This window comes from Dermacentor variabilis, chromosome 11, assembly GCF_050947875.1.
Source record: "Dermacentor variabilis isolate Ectoservices chromosome 11, ASM5094787v1, whole genome shotgun sequence".
NCBI classification, from domain to species: Eukaryota; Metazoa; Arthropoda; class Arachnida; order Ixodida; family Ixodidae; genus Dermacentor; species Dermacentor variabilis.
Window position 1 is genome coordinate 42,845,225 of NC_134578.1, and position 21,870 is coordinate 42,867,094.

Here is a 21,870-nt window from a genome sequence, read left to right on the forward strand (position 1 = left end):
GAGTGGCCGGCGCTTGCAAGCTCTCAGTCTTCTAAGGAGCCTCCACGCTTGATGCTCCCATCGAAGCCCGCTTCTGTCGGTGAGGCTTCAACAGTCGACTGCCAAATGATCCCGGTGCTGCGATCCATTGTGAATGTCATCAGGGCCATGCTGACAAGCATTGACACTCCATCTGCTCGTAGTGGACTACAAGTGCTCGACGCGCTGAGCCCCGTCCTAGCAAGCCTTGAGTGAAGCCATGACTGACAATCACAAGTCATTTCGTAAGGAGGTCAGAGAAGCGTCGATCCTTCAGTGGAACGCGAGAGGTCTAAGATCTCGCATCGCCGATTTTCGTCAATTTGTTCTCACTAACCGCTTTCCAATCATTGTCATATGTGAACCAAGATTATCCCATCCAATGAGACTATCCGGCTACGAGACAATATTCTCATCAAGAGACATCAAAAGTAGCAAGGTGGTCGTGTTTATTCGCCGTGAACTCACTTACGTCGTCCAACCGGTGCAACATCATGACGACAATCAGTATGTGTGCATGACTGTTAAAAATAGGAAAGTCACCTTTGCACTCTTGGGGGTGTATCTGTCTCCATCGAGTCGATTTGACACCAAAAGACTAGAAGACATCTTGAAAACACAACCTGGTTCATGTATTATCACTGGGGATTTCAACGCTCACCATACCATTTGGGGAAGCTCAAAGGTTAACGCGACGGGAAGACGACTAGCTTCATTAGCTTCCAACAATGGTCTCTGCCTGCTGAATGACGCGAGTCCAACATTTCTGCGGGGAATAACGTACAGCAGCTGCCTCGATTTGACTTTCGTCTCCCACCGCCTCGCCACACATGTTAAGTGGTTTTTGGACATTGAAACGCACGGAAGTGACCACATCCCCACTTACCTCAAGATCAAGGGAATGTCTAACACGTATACGTTCACCACGATACGAAGAATAGATTGGTCTGTATTTACATCCCAGATTGAGGACGCTTGTCACAAAGGCCTCTCTTGTGGCCTTCAACAAGCTATTAAGAACACGGCACAGACGGCCACGCGCACACTTACGTGTTCTCCAAGGTATTCTCAATTCGTCCTGGAATTGGAGCGGCTTCGTGCGATTTGCCGTCGTGCCGAAAGGAGATATCGACGCACTAAGTCAATTCAGGATCTCAGAACAGCCAGGCGAATGCAAAAGAAGATACAACCGCGCATGGATAAACTAGAGGCTCAGCGTTGGTCGAAATTTTGTGCGTCGCTAGATCCCCGCAAACCGCTATCTCAAATATGGAGAACTGTGCGAGGTCTACGTTCTGTTCCGGAACAGCGTTTCCCGTTTAAGGCCCTAGCACTATTCCAACGCCGACAAGACATTGATGTGGCGGAAGACTTCTGTGCTATGATTGCGGGCCAGCCAACTCGCACAGGTTCGCTTACATTGAACCGTATTCCAGATTCACGCGATTCACGCATGGATCTGCCTTTCACGACGCAAGAGCTTGACGCGGCGCTCGCCCTCTGTAATCGGTCGTCGTCGCCTGGTCCGGATGACATATCTTACCGCATGCTATGTCACCTTGGTGAACGGGCACGAAGTGCACTCCTTCATATCTATAACGAGTCCTGGCAAGAGGGCAAAGTTCCTCAAGATTGGAAGCTCAGCCGCCTGGTACCGCTTCTTAAGCCTGGCAAGTCTCCCTTAGAGATTACTTCATACCGACCGATTGCGCTGGCAAGTTGCGTTGGGAAGGTAATGGAGCGAATGATCCTCGCCAGACTTGAGTGGTATCTTGAACATTACGAAATCTACCCGGACGCCATGGCTGGTTTTCGACGTCACCGATGTTCTATCGACAACGTTATCGATCTGGTAACCTATGTTCAACACCAAAAGGCGTCTAAGAGGTTATCTGTCGCAATGTTCTTGGATATAAAGGGAGCCTACGACAACGTTCTTCATGACGCCATACTTGAAGCATTGGAATCGGTGGGCCTAGGCGGTCCATTATATCGTTGGACTCGCAGTTATTTACATAGGCGGTCTCTATTTGTTAACACTGAAGCTGGCCCAACCTCGGAATATTATACGCACCATGGACTTCCACAAGGTGGTGTCTTGAGTCCAACGCTTTTCAACCTTGTACTCATTGGTCTCGTGGAACGACTTCCGAACACAGTTCAAATTTCAATGTATGCCGATGACATCTGCGTGTGGGCATCTGGTGTGACACGGCCGCAAGTACGCGCCAGGCATCAAAAAGCTGCCACGTCAACATCGGCCTACTTAAATGAACAAGGCCTCAAGATCTCGCCAGAAAAATGCGCATTGGTCGCGTTTAGCCGGAAGCCAATGAGATTATACGATGTCTCTATCGACGGTCAAAACATTCCTTATGTCAGGACGCACCGATTCTTAGGAGTAATCATTGATCGCGACCTCTGCTGGAGTCCTCATGTGGCCTACCTAAAGAAGCGCCTGACGGATATCTCTAATGTGTTTAAGTTTCTTGGAGGAAATGTCTGGGGTACTTCAGTACATGCAATGATGCAACTGTACAGGACGCTCTTTCTTGGGTATTTGCGATACAGCCTGCCTTTGCTGACCAACACCTGCAGAAGTAATATCCGTACACTCGAAAGCGTCCAGGCCCAGGCGCTAAGAGTGTGTCTAGGATTGCCGCGGTGTTCATCAACGGCTGAAACCATTGCGATTGCACACGATTTCCCAGCCAAGACCCATATAGTCATGGAAGCACTCAGAGCACACGTAAGACACCTTGCTCGAGCCCCTGCCCATCATCTAGCCTCACTGCCAGAGGATCGACCACGCGCTTCCTTTTGTGAAACTGTCCTGCCCTATCGTGCATACCTTCCATCAGGTTATACAGCTCCAGCGAAAGTTCCGTTTCCACCATGGTGCTTGGCTCAAGCAAAGGTTCGACTTATCGTACCAGGCATACGAACAAAAGCCCAACTCTCGTCTCCAGCACTAAAGCAGCTTTCACTGCTCTTGCTGTACGAGACGTACAACAATCATCATCATCTGTATACTGACGCTTCAACCACGGTGAATGGGTCTGCAGGATCGGTGATCTTTCCTGCAAAACCTTCCACCATAAAGATTCGACTCTCTCACCAGACTACATCGACTGCCGCGGAGCTTGCTGCTATTCGTTGTGCACTTCGGGTAATTTCTGAAGAACTACCCAAGAAATGGAGCGTGTTCACTGACTCCAAGGCTGCACTTCATTGTTTGGTTTCTGCCTTACGCCGAGGACCCCACGAACAACTAGTTCTAGAAATCAGACTGCTGCTTCACCACCTCGTCGAGCAAGGACACGACATCACGTTGCAGTGGATTCCAAGCCACTGTGGCATAATGGGCAATGAACTTGCCGACGCAGCAGCACGATCTGCACATGAGGAAGGCTTGCAAGACTCCATTCCATTCTCAAGAACAGACGCTGCAACGAAAATTCGTGTGCTTGCAAATGAATCCATCAAAACTTTATGGAACACACCAAGCTTACAGCATACACGTCTACACCGACTGGACCCATCCCTTCGACTTCGACCCCCTTCTGGACTCTCTCGACTAGAAACAGCAGTACTTTGCCGACTGTGGCTTGGTGTCGCCTGCACAAGATCCTTCGCCTTCCGAGTCGGTATGGACGACAGCGCGGCTTGCAGACACTGCGGCGGCGAGGAGACCATCGAACACGTGCTCTGCCACTGTCCTCAATACAGCGCGCACCGGCTGTCACTAGCGACCACGTTGGCACGCCTTGACGACAGGCCACTTTCAGAACAGTCAGTTTTGGAATGCCGACGTGAACTGTCGTCGCAGCAAAAGTCGGTCAAGGCTTTGTTGACTTTTCTACGTGACAGTGGCCTATTAGAAAGACTATAAGGACCCCATTTCATCCCTTTTCATATTTTTTTTCTCACGCTTTTATTTTTGTCACGCTCTTCTTTCCGTCTTTACTTCCCCTTTCCCTTCCCCTAGTGCAGGGTAGCAAACCGGAGGTTTTAAGTCTGGTTAACCTCCCTGCCTTTCTCTCATTTGCATCTCTCTCTCTCTCTCTCCACCGTTCTCCACAACTTGGCCCCCTGAGATGTTCAAATGATTTGTTACGACCTAATATTGCAAATACATATATAGCACGATATTTCAGCTTGACTGAGTACCACGTATCACAGCAAGCAATTTTCCATTTTCAAATAAGCATACAGCGTAAGTCTGAGGGATCGCTGCTGGAAGTATCAATGTTTATCGCAAAGGGCATGGGACAATGTTTTTCGCTAAAGATTGCCTGATAGAAGCATCTGGATGTTGGAAAGACGGTTAATGCTTTTGTTTAAAGACAATACAGGCAGTTGGCGTCGTATGTTTCCAGGAAAGAAGTTATTGCTATTGGGAAGAAACGATGAATATGTAGGAGGCTTGGAGAAGATCATATAGCCCGGCAGTTGTGAAGTAGCTCATAACGTGAAGAGATAGGACCGGAGCGACCAGTGCCCACAGATGCCAGGAAAGTCGCCACACCTTCCTGCACATCGAGCCGGCGACTGCAACATAGGTAAATTTACGCCACTTACCATCAAAAGAGCGATGTCCTAAAATTAAATATTTATATTTTTAAAGATGATTATTTATTCAGGTGGGAGCTCTGGTGATGACATGCACCACAACATAGATGTTACTGGCTGCACTCTTTCCTCTTTGCATAATTCCTGTTCGGCGCAACAGATTTTCATATTGGGGCTATGAAAAAATACCAAGAAAACAATTCAGAAGACACAACAACTATGGTCTTCGTGGTTCCAGAGCCTATTTTTCGCAAAATAACAAAGTTCCTCCTAAAATTGTTGAAAAACAAGTTGTCATGTCATTTCTTTTGAGCTCTGGCTTGCACGTAGAGAACCGAATTTCGAAGAGACCTTCGCTGTCACGGTGCGGCATTATTCTATTCGGCGAAGCGCCGATCAACGGGTGCCAAAAGGTCGCGTAAATAGGGACCGGCGAGCAAGATGGATATTGCCGGCCACTCGGGCAAGCGGCCGAAATAAGTCGAAGGCAAGTTTAGAGGTTATTGTCTTTTTGTCATCGGCGCGACCGTGACACCCCGATGGCTTTTTGTAAGAACCCCTGTGTATTCTCAGCCCCGCGTGTGCATTTAGAAGCTTGCTAAAAAAGCAGGGGTGCGAATACTCCGAAATATGTGGTGTCTGTGCATTCCTGTGTCCACGAATTGCTGACAATGCATGCGTGCCGACAGCGCCGTATAACCGGCCGCCGTCGTTTCTCCTGTGTTTGTGAACGAACAAAGGAGGTCCGCCGCGGTCTCAAGTGTGTGCGTGTGCGGTGCAATAAAAGTGCGCGTCCTCTAGCAGCAGGGAGTAATCACCCGTTCCGTCGCCCCTAAATGAAAGGGCGCGGCCAAGACCTTGGGAGGAGGAGGGGGGAGGAGGTAGAATTGAGTGAACTTGATTGGATCTTCATCATTATCGGTGGTTCCCTACCACGGGGAACTAACAAAGGAGAAGTTATTCAAACGCAGGTTTTAGACCGAGCAACGTAGTCTAGAGTCTAGAAGGTGAGCCTACGATCTGCTGAAAAGTGTCAAGGAGCTAGTGCCGTCCAGTATCACCTGGGCCACCTAGCCGCGTTTGAACTACGAGTTACTAGTTGATTGGCTGTCAATGCCTAACATTTATGAAAACATGTTACTACGAAATTATACGACCAGTATTAAAAGAAACGACACCCTAAAACGTATTTCCAACTTAATAGCAAAACATAGGGCGGTCCGAACAAGGAGATCAAAATATGGGAACTATCAAGGCCTAGAACAAATTATACTTATCAAATGCTACGTTTTCTACTACCCTACCATTTAAACAAGGCAAACATAAAGTAATGTTTATTTCTGTCCTAGGATAAACATATATCTAGATGTGAATATGTGCATAGACGTATGAATGTTCTTTGAACAGGTTCCATTCTTGTATAATCATTTTTTTATTTGGCATATCGAATCCTTCTGTATATGTTGCTGTATGAAATATTTTATATATTATGTCGTAATAGCGATGTACATAGCGCTGCATTTGTTTTATTATCTCTTATGTATTTTGCGATGTATTTCATGACTAGCAGTACTTATGAGAATTACTCATCATGTAAGCTTTACTTCTTTTGTGTTTTGTTATACTTGCTCATAGTTATCATGATTAATGTTTCGCGGTTATTAGTGTGAAAATCCTAACTTTCCAATTCCTATTGTATTTAACCGTGCTAATCCTTTGTTGCATTTGTTGCTGCCTGTAAAACGGGGTCATGGACCACGTCAAGATTTGCTGGCTTTTTGTCCACGGTTCTCAGCATCAGTTGTACGTTGAAATAAACTTGATTTGATTTAAAGAAAGCAGCAAAACTGTGAATGGCGAAACTAGCGTTTTAGTGCGTGAACTTGCGCCCTCAAAACAAAGTACACCCAAAGCACAACGATATCGGCGAACACAGTCGGCTATCGTGGAAAATTTGATCAGCGGATGAAGCGCGTTGGGTTTTATACACGTGTCATAAAATGTTCTACAGTAATCGGTGGCACTCGCATGTTTTTCAGAAAGTTCTAGACCATTCGCGTCATGTAAACATGAAACCAGATTACACAAGCTACGGTGACAACAAACAGCGGATGGAGCCATCGATAACATTCGCAAAAATTCTAATGCATGCAGGTTCGTCCTGCGCTGTGCGATAACGCTTGTTTGTCGGTCAAACGTGGTCACCCCATACAGATAAACAAGTACACGTGTCAATATTAATGATCGCCAAACTGGCTTGCGTTATGGCGATCAGCATTATTTAGGAGCTTCATCCACTTTGCTCTATGTCTGCGCGTACCCAAGCGTTTTCATGCCAACTTGGGACACTTGTTGATTCATAATCTAATGGATAAGACATTTGACTGCATTCAGAGGTAAAGAAATTCAGCAAGAACGGACACTTAGAAAAAGCTCACAACCTGAAACTCGTCAGGCCTAGTGTTCGCATGATTCTTTGCCAACGTGTGCATCGTAAAAAAAGAATGTGAAATGAAGTTAACATACAAGGATTTCATTTTAAAATTTTTTGCTGCTCAAAATAATATATTTTGGACATGAATATAATTGTACCTTGCGACTTATTTTTTAACGGTACCTATCGCCAAGCCAATGAAACGCCGGACGCGCCGGGTGCATGCTGCATGTGCCAGACAAGCCACCGAAGTGAGCGAGGCTGTCTAAGCTTGTAAGCATTCGCTTATTCACTCTCCTGTTTCTCCTTCTTTATGTATGTGTGGTCCCTAGGTCTGTCGGCGTATTTTTCTAATTCCTTGTGCTTCGACACGGCACTCATGTGCTATTGGACCCAGGCAGGGTGATAAATTTTGTTTCCGTGCATGCAATGCGTTTCAAATATATTAGGCACCCGGCGTTGTGGAGCAGTTTGCGAAAAATAACTCGGTCGTTCTGGCGAGTTAGTTTGGCTTGTACAAATTTTACTGGGATATGTTTTCGGTGCTTTCTATGTACGCCAACATTATTGTAATTCTTTCGGTACTTGTCGGGAACTTTTCGCATACGCTGACAATGCTGCGCCTTATGATGCAGTTCGAAAAATGCAGCTCGCTCATTGTTGAGTAGTGAATTTGTCGTTTACTCATTCTTAGTGGGACATGTTTGTGACGCTTTTAGTGAACAGCACTTTTTAACTTAGTTCAGTACTTATCGAGCACGCTTGCCGCACGGGGCTTTGACAGCCGTTGTCGCGCAGTTAGGTTAGTGCATACTCAATCTTACTGGGACATCTCTGTGGTGTTTTCTATGGACCCCAACCTTATGTAACTTAATTCAGTACTTGCTTTGCACATTGACTACACAGGGCATTGTGACTTAGTTTTGGAAACTCAGGTCAGAGAGAAAGACAGTTCAGCCGCTGTGGTTAGTTGGCTTAACGTTGGTTAGTTTCGCGTTGAATGAATCTTACAGGATCAAGCTTGTGACGATTTTCATTACTCCCCGCTCCTCCCACCTAACAATATATGCCTCGTTTCTGTACTAGAGCCTGTCGAAAACGCGAAGAACGTTTGCCGAACATGATATCAGGATAGTATGTTTCTTGCGCTGCCAGAATGGGTAAAAGGTAAGGTCACGGAGATGAAAAACCACGAACACATAACTGAAAAATTCCGTCTACTAAATGACCGAAAACACGCTTTGAACCTATGCATTCTGAACCCCCTCATAGCGTGGAGGAGAGCCTGTACGATTATTGTGGCGCCTGTGTTTATGCGGAGCACTAAGTTGTGTCAAGTTGTGTCAAAAACTAAGATGCCAAGTTGTGTCGAAAATGCGCAGCCACTCGCGCATTTTCGCGCTTAAACAGCCAGAAATGAGGCTCAGGAATGAGGAATTCTTTAAAATCTGAACCCGCCGTGATTGCTCAGTGGTGATGGTGTTCGGCTGCTGAGCACGAGGTCGCGGGATCGAATCTCGGCCACGGCGGCCGCATTTCGATGGGGGCGAAATGCGAAAATATCCGTGTACTTAGATTTACGCGCACGCTAAAGAACCCCACGTGGAGGAGAACTCCACGTGAGGAGATTGAGGAGCACTCAAAATCAGAAAGTGGTTTTCGCACGTAAGACCCCATAATTGATTATTTAAAATAGGATGCATTTGGTATATGTTACGTATGGTATTGTTTCATTTGCCTTCAGGCGTATACGATGCAATGTTTGTAAAACCGAATTGCCTTTGTTCGTAATTCCACGCATTTACCATACGGCTTAAACCCCAATTCTTCATATGCTTGTAATTTGCTTTCATCAGCTGATGCCGTCCAGAGGACCCTCAAACCTGAACTACTGCTTCCTACTTGGTGCCACAAACATTTGAAAACAAACATTTTAAAGCAGTAAAATAAACATTTCCTCATTTCATAAGGCATTTTGCATGAACTTTGTAAAATTGCACGTTGCACAGAGGACAACATGGATGGCGGCTTGTAAAGTTTCCATGTAAGAGTACTTATATCGCTGAATAAAAGAATTACCGCCATTTCGCCCAAAATGCGAAGCACTGATTGAAATAGCAAATAAGTGGACAGCTATGCGAAGTAAAGATGGTAGTCTCATCGGACGTATAAAGTCCTCAACATAGGCGTAATAAATGAATTACCAACAATTGTGCCACGTGTGCACAAGCAAGCATGAACACACCTCACTCGATGACTTCAAAAACTCGCTGCATCTCGCATCAATGCGGGCTAAGTACCGAAAACTCAGCGCACGGTGGACTGCGTGCCCGTCGCAGATGGCTTTCAAGATACGGCGGCCCCGGAGGGCGCGCACGGTCGTCCGGGGCTGCTGTCTGAAGGAAAACGGCGCAACGAGGCCACAGCGAAATCGCAACAGAGGAAAGCGGCGCGCTTCCTCTCCGCTTTCCTCCGTCGCGTGCCCAAGTTTGAGCCGAGATCGCCAACTCACCCTCGCACACTTTCACTCGCACAAAGAGCAAACGGCGCATGGCAACGATTTTATCGCCCTTGAACTGTAATGGGACCTCCCGGCGAAGCCCACGGTGACGGAAATAGCAGAAATACGCGTGAAATGTATATATAACTGCTGTTGCAACCGTTGATACCTAAAGGCAGCTGTCGTCTGCGTACATAGAAAGGTACAGCGCTTATAGTAAAACTTCAACCAGCCCAATGTGGGTTACATTGAGCAGAACGGAATTTGGTACTCTTTCTTGAGTGCGTGTTATGTTCAGCTGTAGGGCCATCTTTTTGCCTCATAAAACGACCGGCAAGTTGTGTATTTGCATAACCAATGCAGCATACGGCCGCATATTGCAGTAGGCTCCAAGGAGTTGATGATCGCGTAATGCGCAACGTCTTCATAGCAGCATTTAACATCGACAAAAATTGGGACTGCATGCGCTTACGGCTTTTCTCTTGTTGAATAAACGTTGCGAGGCCAATGACGCTACCACTCGAGGAGTGGCCCGGCGAAATCCTGCCATGGAAGCAGAGTGCACATTGTAACACTAGATAAACTATTCTATACGTGCAAGAATTATCCTTTCCATGAGCTTTCCTGTGCCATTGGTAAGAGCAACATGGCGATATGCCTTACTGCGACGGGGATTTTTCCGGTTCCAGCGCAGCTACCAATCGAGATGACTTCCACTGCCGGCCAGAATACCCCTATAGCATGAGTTGTTGTAATTTCTCTAGCGCTCCTCTTGCCTTTTGTCCCAGGATAACATAGCTAATGCTGTCGGGGCCTGGAGTGGATGACCGTTTAGTGACAGCTACGCCAGCTTCGGCTTCCTCATGTTAAAAGGCTCGAAATGTTGACAAGTGCTAGGTAAGTGTTCTACCTTGAAATCTTAACTACTTACGATTGCCAAGCCTTTTCGCCTGCTGATTTGAAATAAGAGGGCAATTTCCCAAGAAAATGCCTAAAAGCGATTAGCACGACTCGCGTCTGCCGACAGAAGTTTGACCAACGAGTTCCTGAAGGTTGCTAATCATTGATGTCTATGTTCTTTGCGGGGAATAACTTACTCTTAACTGAATATGTTGCTCGGCTACTTGGATCATTCATGCATACCGTAAGACGCCCGAACTTGTGACGGTACAGCGAGACAGGCACGGAAACTACGCACTTGGAAATTAGCGCCTGTCAGTTTTCAGTTAGCACCCACGCTTTGTCTGTCTTACTGGGGTTCCTAAAGTTAGCGCCTGTTATTCCATGCATCACTGACGTTACTGAAAAAAAAAACACTTGGCGTAATTCTGTAAATTCATGCTAGCTACAAGCTTGTGTAATTTTGCGGACAGAGTGCAAGAGGCCGAAGTAGTGTTTTAAGATAATATGCGTATATGGTTGAAACTTCACTTCCACAAAGATAACATTTGCAATCACAGCTTGATGTTGTGGGTACACACAGTCACAAACGGACACTGAGAAATAAAGGCAGTCGTCTTAACCAGCCTGCACTGAGCTTAGCACCAGTGATCAGGTGTCAGTGTTCGATTGGGTGTCGGTATATGTAAAAAAAAGAATGAGAATTGCACTGACGAAAAGTTGTGGCGAAAAAAGTTTTGAATATAGAAAACACACACCCGCACAACTTGGACTCACCAATAAAATAGAAAAAAGATGGAGTTTTTGGGCTTGTGCATAGACTCTCCGTATTTTGTGAGGTTTTCCAATGTGCGACGGCCGTCTACCGATTGGTTAGCTTCAAAATAAACAGTCAGATTATGACTCTGCAATGAAAATATAAAATGAAACATGCTTAGGTAATGCTCCTGTATGAGCTTGTTGATCGCTGGATTCAAAATAATATTTGCCGAGCATGAGCAAGCGGGACACAACCGACGACATTCCCACTATAAATCGTGTACAACAGCCACAAAATCTGAGATGTCGAGATGGAGTATATGGCGTTGGATCAACCTTTTCAAGGAAATTCTCCTTTAGCGTTATGCACAAATGTCCCAACAGCAGACATTGTAGAATCAGTCCAAACTTACCGTAATAGGTTCTTTAACGGTTATATTTATCATTATTGAGCGGTTGTGAAGATACGATTCAACCTGAAGTAGAAAGAGAACCGAGTTCAAATTAACGTACGGCTGTGATGTCGTTAATAGAGGCATTGTGTTGTGCCGTATGCATGCGAAAGCGCAAAGACACGTGCACGTTTATACGTGCGACCTGTTTTTTGCAATTCTGCGCAAGGTGCGCGTTGACGTCACATAGGTTATTTCTTGTGTCTGGTTCTGTTAATGTTCTGTACTGTTTTGTTTATGCTTATCTATGCCAACTCTTCCTTGTCATTGTGCAGCTGTCGTGGAAGAGCCGAAATACCTTGGAGAGAACAAAGACCGGCGAGACCGACCGCCTAAACAAGCTTGATCTGTTTCACTGCTGAGCTGCGTGCGCTCCTCAGTAATGGCGTACCAATATCTCAGAATGCCTGCCCATGAACTAAGTGGAATCCTGCTATACGGACGCATGGGTGATGTTATGTATGATGCTTTGCGATGATTCGGGGGTCTGGGGCTTCAGAAAACAGTGATGGAAGCGGGGCAAGAAATTTGTTGAGAGAAGGGTCCTGGTGGCACATAAAAATAACAAGACCTAATTGGAACCTCTTACGAATAGGAGGAACGGTAACTACGATGTCCATACTATCGTGATGTAGTTAGCTATTGTGACTGTCCTTTCATGTTCTATAGGACTACGCTATTACGACATCATAGGGGCGAGTTGTGATGTATGGGATTTTTTAATAAAATAGTCAACACCTGAAAACTGTTTCATTTTTTTATCATGCCGCCAGTGGTGCCTTATGCGGTTCGCGAAAGTGTGCTAGAAATTGGGGTAAACGCACTGTTTACTGCAGATTCTGCATGCAAAAAAATCTGTGAGATGGCGGAGAAAGATGGGTCCATGCCATTCAGTATTGCAGTCAATATATCAACTCAGCTATCAGCATTTTTCTATCTGAAAAATTTTAAAGTATGTGTTTGTGTACAAAAAACAGACATTACCTGTTTAAATAATTCTTCGGTGTACTGCTTAACACCTGAGCTTGATATATTAAATGACTGATCGTACACGGAATATGCATCCATAGAAACATTTATTCCAATCTTCGGCATTTCTTTCCTACCTGAAAGGAGATTACGACAATCACACAACAGTGGCTTTCATTACGATTTAGTAGTAAGAAGCGTATTTCTAGGTCCCGTGCATTAAAACGTTCCAAGACCCACATAAGAAGTGCCCGTGAACTCGTAGTCGACTGAAGCGCGTATGATGGCTTAAGGACGCCACTTCCTAATAGTGAAAAGTAATGTTTTGTGTTCTTCCCCTAGCGGCACCTAATTATATGGCACCACTTTCCTAGAAAAACTTTCTATTTCTTTTTTTCAGAAGAGTAATACTTCTCGCCTGTCTTGTAGATATCGATATGAAAGTCGCTTGAAGTGCAGTGTTTAAAAGATGATAGGTATGCCAATTACGTCACAAATTCAATTGTTACATTTACTGACCTAACTTTCAAATGTAGCGCTATAACGGGATGCGCATTCCAATTACGAGTGACAACATGCATACATAAAAGGAACTGTGTGAGAAGCTGACACATAATGTATGTCTTTGTGGTTACTTAAGCGGGAAGGGAATCTTTGCCGAAAAAAAAAAACTGTAGTTTCAGAAGGTAGCATAATATGCGGAGGATTCCATAAAATGAAAAATTTTCTATTACGAATTCATGTAATTAGAATTGCTTTGCGAGTGATCTGTGGCTAATTATGTACGTGTATTTATCCTAAAAACCAAATAAGAAAAAATACATTTGTGCAGTTTATGCGTCAAATTTGGAGCGCTGGAAAGGACGTTATGTGAACAAGATGTAAGGCCGTTGAGCGCAAGGACATGATGCCACTGGAACACTTAGTCTGTTCCTTTTGTTACTGGCTAAAGGAAACTAATTTCGCTGGACTTCTGTTTCTTTTTGACCTGTGTAAAAGCGATTGATCAAAGCTGAAGAACGCGCGCAGAAGAAATCTGCCGATTCGACGCAAATATTGCAATGCAGGCGAAATAAATCGTTCATAGCGCGAATAAATATATGCTTTAAACTAAATTTAAGGGAACAACTGGGTTTATTTCAATTCAATGTAACGTGAAACCACGCGTAATGTGTATGTTTATGAAAGAGACGAATCACAATTTATCATGATTCCATGTTTATGCTCGTGCAGTAGACCGTACTCACAGTGGAAGCACAATTAGACCAAATAAAGCTTTTGAAAATTGTTCTGCTGCCTCCAAAAGTTGCCTGTCCGACATGCTGGCTGTTTTCAGGAAGTTCAACAGACGTCATACAAATACGCGACTTTCTGAGGCGTAGTTTCCTCATAAATACTTTAAAGCTTGTAGGATCATTACAGAAAGCTTGAATAAATGTGACCTCTCGACATATTTTCACGGAACCCTTCCATCTTTCCACTGTTTTATTATCTTGGATAATCAGCTAAGAAAATCAAAATACATGGGCCGTGATACCTAAATTTTTTGTCATTTGGTAATTCGATTCTTACCACTTAGTACAAAAATTGCTAGAACATGAGTGGCATGTTTGCTATTGATTAGAGCAACATTCTTGGTTTTTGACTTCCCTTTCCAATAAGTTACTTATGGTGATTATTCGTAACTTCACAGCTGATACTACCATTACCGTTCCTGCGGAATTTTACGAAGTTTTTTGTATATTTGTTTTCATGGTTGTCCTCGGCTAACCTCATTCATTCCTCCTTAGGTTATTGGGTAGTCCATGATCTAATACGCTAAGCAGAGTGCTGCTCTGCTGTGGAAACCTGCTTCAGAATCAACCATTGGACCAACTTGTGTCAATAAATATGCGCCCCTCTATGATGAACCTCCGTTACGACAATTTGCGTCACTCGATCTCTTCCCCTAGGTATGTGCCGCTCTTCAGTGAAAAATAAGAATATTGAAAATTGCTGCGCTATGGCGAAGAAATTCAACTCGCGTCATATTTACTCAGACAGTGCAACTTGAATTTATGAAAACACACGCTACACGTGCGCACATAACGCCGACGCCAGTACTGGATCAGTTTTCCGGTGAGAAGAGCCCGGCTGCATTAAGGCTTTATACACGCGGCGATTCGGAGTGGTCAATACGATTTGTGTCGATATATTGCCCCAGTGCTAATCACATTGCCGTCGACATGCATCACGAGAGGGGTTCTGCCAAAACTTTTTTTTCTTTTATTTGTCATAGAGAGATAACACAGCACAACCCAACATACACAAACGCCTGAAGTAAGCAACGCACTAGATGAAGGTAGTTTGTCAATGGGTAGATATATAAGATTCGTGCCGCTAGAGATTTGACTTAAACCACGGCTTCTTCTTTGCGACAAGGATAAACATTTTTTTTATCGGTTGCTAAACTATATTTTCGATAAATTAGACGTTAAGTGACATGGCGTTTGGTTTCACTGTGACCATGGTATTGTTTCTGGGCGTGTTCACAGTTCTTTGTCGGGGCTTAACAGGTTTCCTTAAGAAGTCAAACCCTCTTTGTTCAAAAGTGCATGCGTATAACGATGTGTGCAGAGGTTTTAACTTGAGCAACTTCTCGCTAATGGCAACGCCGTATTGGAGAAAAGTACTACTAATAGTGTCCTTTAATGAGAATAAAGGGTAACAGGCGTTTTCTTGACAATCGGAAGAATATGTTGTATAGCTATATCACTCTGCGAACATGAGTTTCCTTGCACAGTTAAATAGGCTGCAGGCTGCTGGTTACCCAAGTGTGGTGGTGACGTCAGTCTCGGAAGTATTGCTTCAAAAACTGAAAGGCAAGCGGCATAAAAGTAACTGCAGCACACAAAAGAAAAGGCCTGAAGTTGTGCCGTATTGCCACAGAGTGGCTCACAATCTGAAGAATGTCGCCACCAGATACAAAATTCCGGTAGTGTTTTCCGCTCCTCAGAAACTGTCGATGTTGTGCAGCCGTATTTCTCAAACAAGTAAAAAACCTGATTGTGAAAAGAACCACGTGAAGTTTGTAGACTGCAGCGTCGGTGTGGTTTATAAAATTCCCTTGTCATGTGGCAAAGTGTATGTAGGGCAGTCAGGCCGCTGTGTTAACGAGCGCCTGAGAGAACATGAGCGATCCATACCAACAGGCACAGGTTCGCATTTGGCTCAGCATTGTAAAACTTGCAAATGCAAACCCATGTTTCGTGATACCACAATCTTGAAGAAGAGTCGTGACACCACCGCCCGAGAGTTATCAGAAGCATTTTTCATTCAGTCATTGGGGTCACTGTGCATTAGTGTGCCTTCCTTAACCTTGTACAGCGCTGAATTTGGTTTTTTGGATTCGGTCGCATGAGTGCGCTCTTGGGATCGGATGTTGGTGGCTCCACCGCATGGTGCTCACTGCGCATGTTCCTCTGGTTTGAGCGGTCTATAAAGGAGTGACGCAATAAAATGATGTCAGTTGAGAGTAGCGCCTTGTCCTGTCGTCTTTCTTGTGTCTGTCTTTTTGCGCTTAACAAAGTATTCATGGATTCGCACCAACTAGCCCGCCAACGCATTGATAGACAACATTGTTTTGCATTTCCTGCTCAAAGAAATTATGAACAAAATATTTCATGGCACGCGCACAATTTTGATACCAGACGCATAATTGTGAACTTATTATGAAAGCAAAAGTTGGCAGGAGAAAAACAGCGATAACAGAGGCACAATGATACATATCACAAACAGCAAAAAAGTTATTTCACTGCATGAATCGCCATATGTAATTCATTGAGCAAAACGGTAAAGAACCTATGCATGTATATTGACGTTAAGGATTGCGCTCCAAGCACTGAGATAGCACTCCAAGCACTCAGATAGATAAAGATAGCACTGAAACCATTCCAATGCACTCGTATATGAGATCCTGCGCTTAAATTAGGAATAAGTTCAGGCTTTCTCGTGAGTTAGTGGTCCCGGTACAAACAGGCTGTCTGAGTTAAAATGGACAAAGCTTTAAAAAATAGAATATGGGTTACGAGGACGGGAATAACTGCATTATGGCAGTAGAAATTCACTATGGACTTGCGATTTTTTATAATTTATTTCGTTATGCGAATTGACCGAAGTATTATTTATTGGCCTAACAGAGTATTCAAGTAAAGAAAATCGTTCTCCATATATAAAAACATACTATTGGTCACTATATTTATCGCGCAAAATTTTTCCTAATGAATTTTTTGCCATATGAAGTTGTGAGGCGCAATAGAATACGAAGAAGGCAAGTCAGCATGCGCCCACGCGCCCCGCTTCTGCAAATAGCTGAATGAGCAACCATGTAAAAGGGACCACGCATAGATGGAATTGTTGGCAGGTACTCAAGGGTACACCAGCGTAACGCTACTAGCTAGAAGAGTGTCGAGTTATCGATTAGATTATGCCTACACTTGGCAGCAGCTAACAGTTACACTGACACCTCATTCCTTTCATTCGATCTGCAAATCGAGCATTCAGAAGAGTCGGGTACCTGAAGCTTATGTTTACAGGCTTTGTCCCAGGCATGGTAGCGTGATCGCTCTTTCACTTCGCTTGTTTTTTCTTTGGCGCGGAACATTTGTCAAACAAAGAAAAAAAAATGAAAAATAGAAACTGTAGTGCTTTGCAAAGCATTATTTGCAATGTTTTCTGAAACAATAATGAATCTGGCGTTCTAATAAGCGCCATAAGGCAAATATTTATTATTTGGCTAAATAATCATTTTCAGTTTGCAAAATACAACACAGAATAACCGAGCTTTAGAAGTGACTGCGAACATTATAGTGGCGATCTTGTCATCGTATATCGTAGCTATCTATTATACCTTGCCCGGTTTACCCCAAACAAAAGGCGCATACTTGTAATGCGTTTCGTGTTGTAATTCCGCACCATTAGCTGGCCTGCGTGGACCACTACCTTCAAAATACTAATTATATTTCGGGCCCCACTGAATGGGCTCTTCTGTGTAATGTGGGTCCATGAAAATTCACGCTCATTTGTTACTTTAAAACGGGGACCCTATTATTATACTTGTGGAAAACCGCAAAACCATAGCCTTTACTACACTTACTTTTTAGGACATCCCACCAGTTCAAATTCTTGTCTGAAGCGTCTGTGAACAAGAAATTCAAGAGAAAGTTCTGCAATCAGTGTGGTTTCTTGACAGGAAATTTGAATGCTGTAAAATGGGACGCAACGTGATACGACGAATTTGCTCCGAAATGCTTCCAAAACAACTCGTTTGGGAAGCTTTGTTTTCAAATAGAAGGGTTAGCTCTTTTCTCTTTCATTTTACTATGGCGCCTAACTTTACCAGGAATACAATACTCTGTATATTGTAGTAGATTCTAGTAGGCTGGAAACCGCCATTTCCAACTTGTGCCTGATATCGCAACGAGCAACTCGTGTCTTGCTATTATGCAGGAACGATTTTACAGGCAGGTGGAACAGCTATGGTACAGAAGCTTAAAGACAGGCGAAGAAGAGAGGCTGAGGCTCAGAAACTAGAATTGTAGCTGCTGGGCCATACTGCATGCGTAGGATTTCGCATAACTTAATTATTGGAGATGGCCGATTTAAAGTGTCGCACGCACATGTTCTAGATAGGAAAAAATAAATGGTTGTGGCAAGAACCATGCCCCACCTTTTCGTGATGTAGGCGGGCTGTAGGTGTGCTGTATGCATGCCTGCTCTGTCTTCAGACAAGTCCTACATAGGACAAACTTCCCGATGTGTAAATGAGCGGACACAGGAACGTGTGATGAACACACACGTTCAAGACGGTGCACACTTGTCCGTGCATTGGGACCTCTGCAGAGTTGTGCCACGAGTCTCATACATAAGGGTATGTGGGAAAACTAGGAACTCAATCGTGGGAGAAAATTTAGAAGTCTATCACATTAATCAAAATGGAGATAGCTCAATTAGTGACTCGTATCTTGATTGGTACCCGTCAGAAGCCTCCTTGTTACAACTTGTGATATGGAACTTGGAAAGCGCGCCCTCTTTTCTTTCTGCTTCCATTTATGCTGTTGCGGTTCTGCTGATGTCTTCGGATATATTACGAAGTATGCACACAAATTTCTCAAGGGTTCAAAATTAAACTCGTAGTGCTGGAGTTGGTCCTGTGTACATCTTCTGCAGTTTGAGTGTTTTGATCTCGTTATCTAATATTGATACAGGCGATAACAGTGAGCCGTCAGAATAGTGCAGCACAGCCATATTTGGCTAGGTTATTGTACTTGAACTAGTGTAAACTGATTAAAGTAGAAACCCCAAAAAATACCTTCAAACTTCGTGAAACTTTGACTACAGCAAGAGCAATCGGATTTTCTACATTTAGCACACCAGCACAAAAACGTATGTTGCTGACTATGTTGTAAATAATAAAAAGCATTCTTTTAGAAAGCCCCCGGAAACAACTCAAGGACACTGATAAGATACACAGACGCACACGCAATGTTAGGAGAATAAATGCCAGCTAACCCGGAGGTTGGACAACTCAAACACTGAGTCATTTGGCCTATTGCCAGTCGCCCTTTAATGATTCGTGAACATTGCCCCAGATTATAGCTCCATGATATGCTGCACACTCACAAATCAGAGCCAACGGTACCCGGCCTTGCCTTTCCGATTACAATTGGTAATTTAATGTTAGAAGCAATACCAAAATAAAAAAGATTCGGTTGCCTATAGATAAGTTTATGACAGTAGAACTTACTGTAGTAAAATTTGGTGAATTCGAAATCAACAAAATAACCCAAGAATTTTTTTCAGGCACAGTCAGGTGGTACACCCTCGTGCACGCCTGCGCGATGTTCCACGCAGGCCGCAATAGGAAGCGCGTGCAGTTCTACGGCAACCGCATTTAATGACCGACAGAAAGGCCCCTTCGTCTCGCTGCGCACTTTGTCCCTCAAAGGTTACTGCAGGAGGCGCTTCCCTGGCAAAAGTTCGCGTGCCGTCTTCGATTCGCGTCTCAAAGGCCGGCTTGTACCGGCACAAGTTGGAACACCTTAATAAGTGGTGTAACTGTGCGGTACTGCACAATAACTTGTGTTGGGGCGATATTGGGGGCTCTCTGTGACGGCTGATTTGTCTGCCATGGCACTGTGGATGACATCAAAGTGGCCACTATTTTCGCGAAGCACGGTCCGTTTTGAGTTGTTCCTGATTACATCTTAAAGCTACAAGTGAGATTCTCTATGAGCTTCAGAAACTAATGTAATGCTCTATTATCCTAACCTTACCGCGTGCCCACGACCTGATTGTCTACGGCAACTGCTTCCATACCGAAGACTCAGGTATCCAACTTCATTGCTTTGCTGTAGCTGCCGTGTCACTACGGGGTAATAGGTAACATACGTAAACACTGCATTACTGCTTCAGCCCAAAGCTCTACAGAGGTGCTCCAGATACCTTTCTTTGCGACTGATGGATGAGTTATAGTCTCTTGTTGCGTATGGTTCGTCCAGCGCTCTTTGTGCACTCGCTCAGAACAGAAGTACAGGTCTCCTTGTATTTGGGAAGCTATGTGCTCGTTTTGAATGCCGCGTTACCCTAACAGGCGACATCTAAATGTCGCAAATTATAAATACCTTGTCTTTAAAATGAAACAGATAATGCCCCCACTGTGAACTTGGTGCTGTGTAAAGGAAGACATAGCCAACTTAATGTGCACTCGCAGGAAATTTGCACAACAAAGATCAACACAAGTATGCGCACTGAGCGTTCATAATAAGAAATGTCATTACATCATCTGAGACTCTCGTGACTCTTTGACTAATGCCGTCAATTCATCTCCCTAAAAGAAGGTTCTTTTAGGCTTCCTCGGAGATGCTGGTCTCAGTTAAATTCCTCATTATATATTGTGTGTTGTGCGGAAGTGCGACATCACATCACTCCTTTTTTAGACATATCTATCTCAAGTAGCATCCTTGGCATGAATCAAGGCATGCACTACTAAAATTTAACAAAGAGCGGGGAGTCGGCGTTCATGCGTATCTTACTGCGCGGTCAGCACAACGGCGGCCCATTGAGGCGCAGCTGTCTGCATTCTTCGTCGCTTTAAATGTACTACCCAGCATCTTTTTTTCGCGCATGCGCAAGCAGTTACGTTGGAGGGGTTTTTGGCGTAATGCGATTGAGAGACGGACGGACGGACGAATCGCCTAGCCATATCATTGGTATTGCGTTCATTGCAATCGACTCACGAGGCTACGTCATGACTGTGCAAAATTAGCCGGCCTGTGGGCAGTATATGCGCAAACACACACGTACCGGATTAGCAGAAAGAACTTTATTGCATACAGGAAGCATCACTCGAAAAGACTTCATCAAACGGACTCTAATGCTTTCGCATTCCGACACAGAAGCAGTCTTCAGTGCCTCCGCCAATTTTTTTTCACCCTGTGCAATGTGTAATTGCATGCAGCGCTTATATTCATGCAGCACATTCCTCACACATTGACCGTCTCATGCCAAACACATCAGACGTCTACGTTTCTTGTTTTTTATCACCCAAAATGTTTTAAGCACGAGAAACATAGGAAAAATTCTTTGATTGCTAAGACTTGAGTGGTGTTCGCCATTTATGCATAGTTCGTCAAACTAATCACTAGTTATAATTATCATAACGGAAATACATTCTTTTTGTGCTAATTCACTCTGGACGGCACAAGTAAAGATGCGCTAGTTACTCCTTTCTTCTTAATGTTAAATTACCATTATGAATCATAGAATAAGTCTCACGCAATGTTTTATTCATACAGGATAGCTCGAATATAGGTAAACACAGCAAGCATATTTGCTTCATGAATTCTGCACTGCCCACTTAAATGATGTGGCCGTAAAATTTGAGTAGCTGGAGACATACTTGGATCTTGCATGAGGTATAGTTGAGGTCGGCTGCCCGAAATGTAGGGTAGCACATTTCGAATGCGTGCCAGATGGCTGCACATCGTCTCTTAACCCACCAAATATTCCTCGAGGAATGCCACAGCAAACTTGTAGTTTGTGCCATCCAGAACATGTTTAGAAGAAGTTTGCTGGACCGCCTGCCACACCAAAGGGCTTGATAATTAACTCGAAAGTATCGTGGCGGCTAATAAATGCGGTCATGGGGATGTTCGGTTCGCACACTATGGTCTGAAAAAAACATTACGAAAGGTCGAAACCGGCGAACAATTTGTCCTACCCAGATT

The 21,870-nt window shown here is 44.2% G+C and overlaps 1 protein-coding gene and 1 long non-coding RNA gene across 4 annotated transcripts in view; one reads left to right on the forward strand and one right to left on the reverse strand.

The window, feature by feature from the left end:
- The window catches only part of LOC142563176 (uncharacterized), a 50,721-nt gene extending 38,353 nt beyond the window's left edge, over positions 1 to 12,368 (forward strand). For 2 of the 3 annotated variants that reach the window (XR_012824323.1, XR_012824322.1), the window contains 3 exons: positions 4,398 to 4,580; positions 10,313 to 10,421; positions 11,911 to 12,368. This is a non-coding gene — a long non-coding RNA (uncharacterized LOC142563176). The remainder of the gene's footprint in view (positions 1 to 4,397; positions 4,581 to 10,312; positions 10,422 to 11,910) is intronic. The other variant, XR_012824321.1, reaches the window with a different exon arrangement.
- Positions 1 to 21,870, reverse strand: part of LOC142563175 (uncharacterized) — a 41,307-nt gene that overhangs the window by 14,508 nt on the left and 4,929 nt on the right. Inside the window, exons 2-5 of the mRNA XM_075673725.1 lie at positions 17,739 to 17,780; positions 12,620 to 12,741; positions 11,597 to 11,659; positions 11,202 to 11,329 (exon numbers count right to left, since the gene is read on the reverse strand). Coding sequence (XP_075529840.1) covers positions 11,202 to 11,329; positions 11,597 to 11,659; positions 12,620 to 12,741; positions 17,739 to 17,780 — 355 coding nt within the window. The remainder of the gene's footprint in view (positions 1 to 11,201; positions 11,330 to 11,596; positions 11,660 to 12,619; positions 12,742 to 17,738; positions 17,781 to 21,870) is intronic.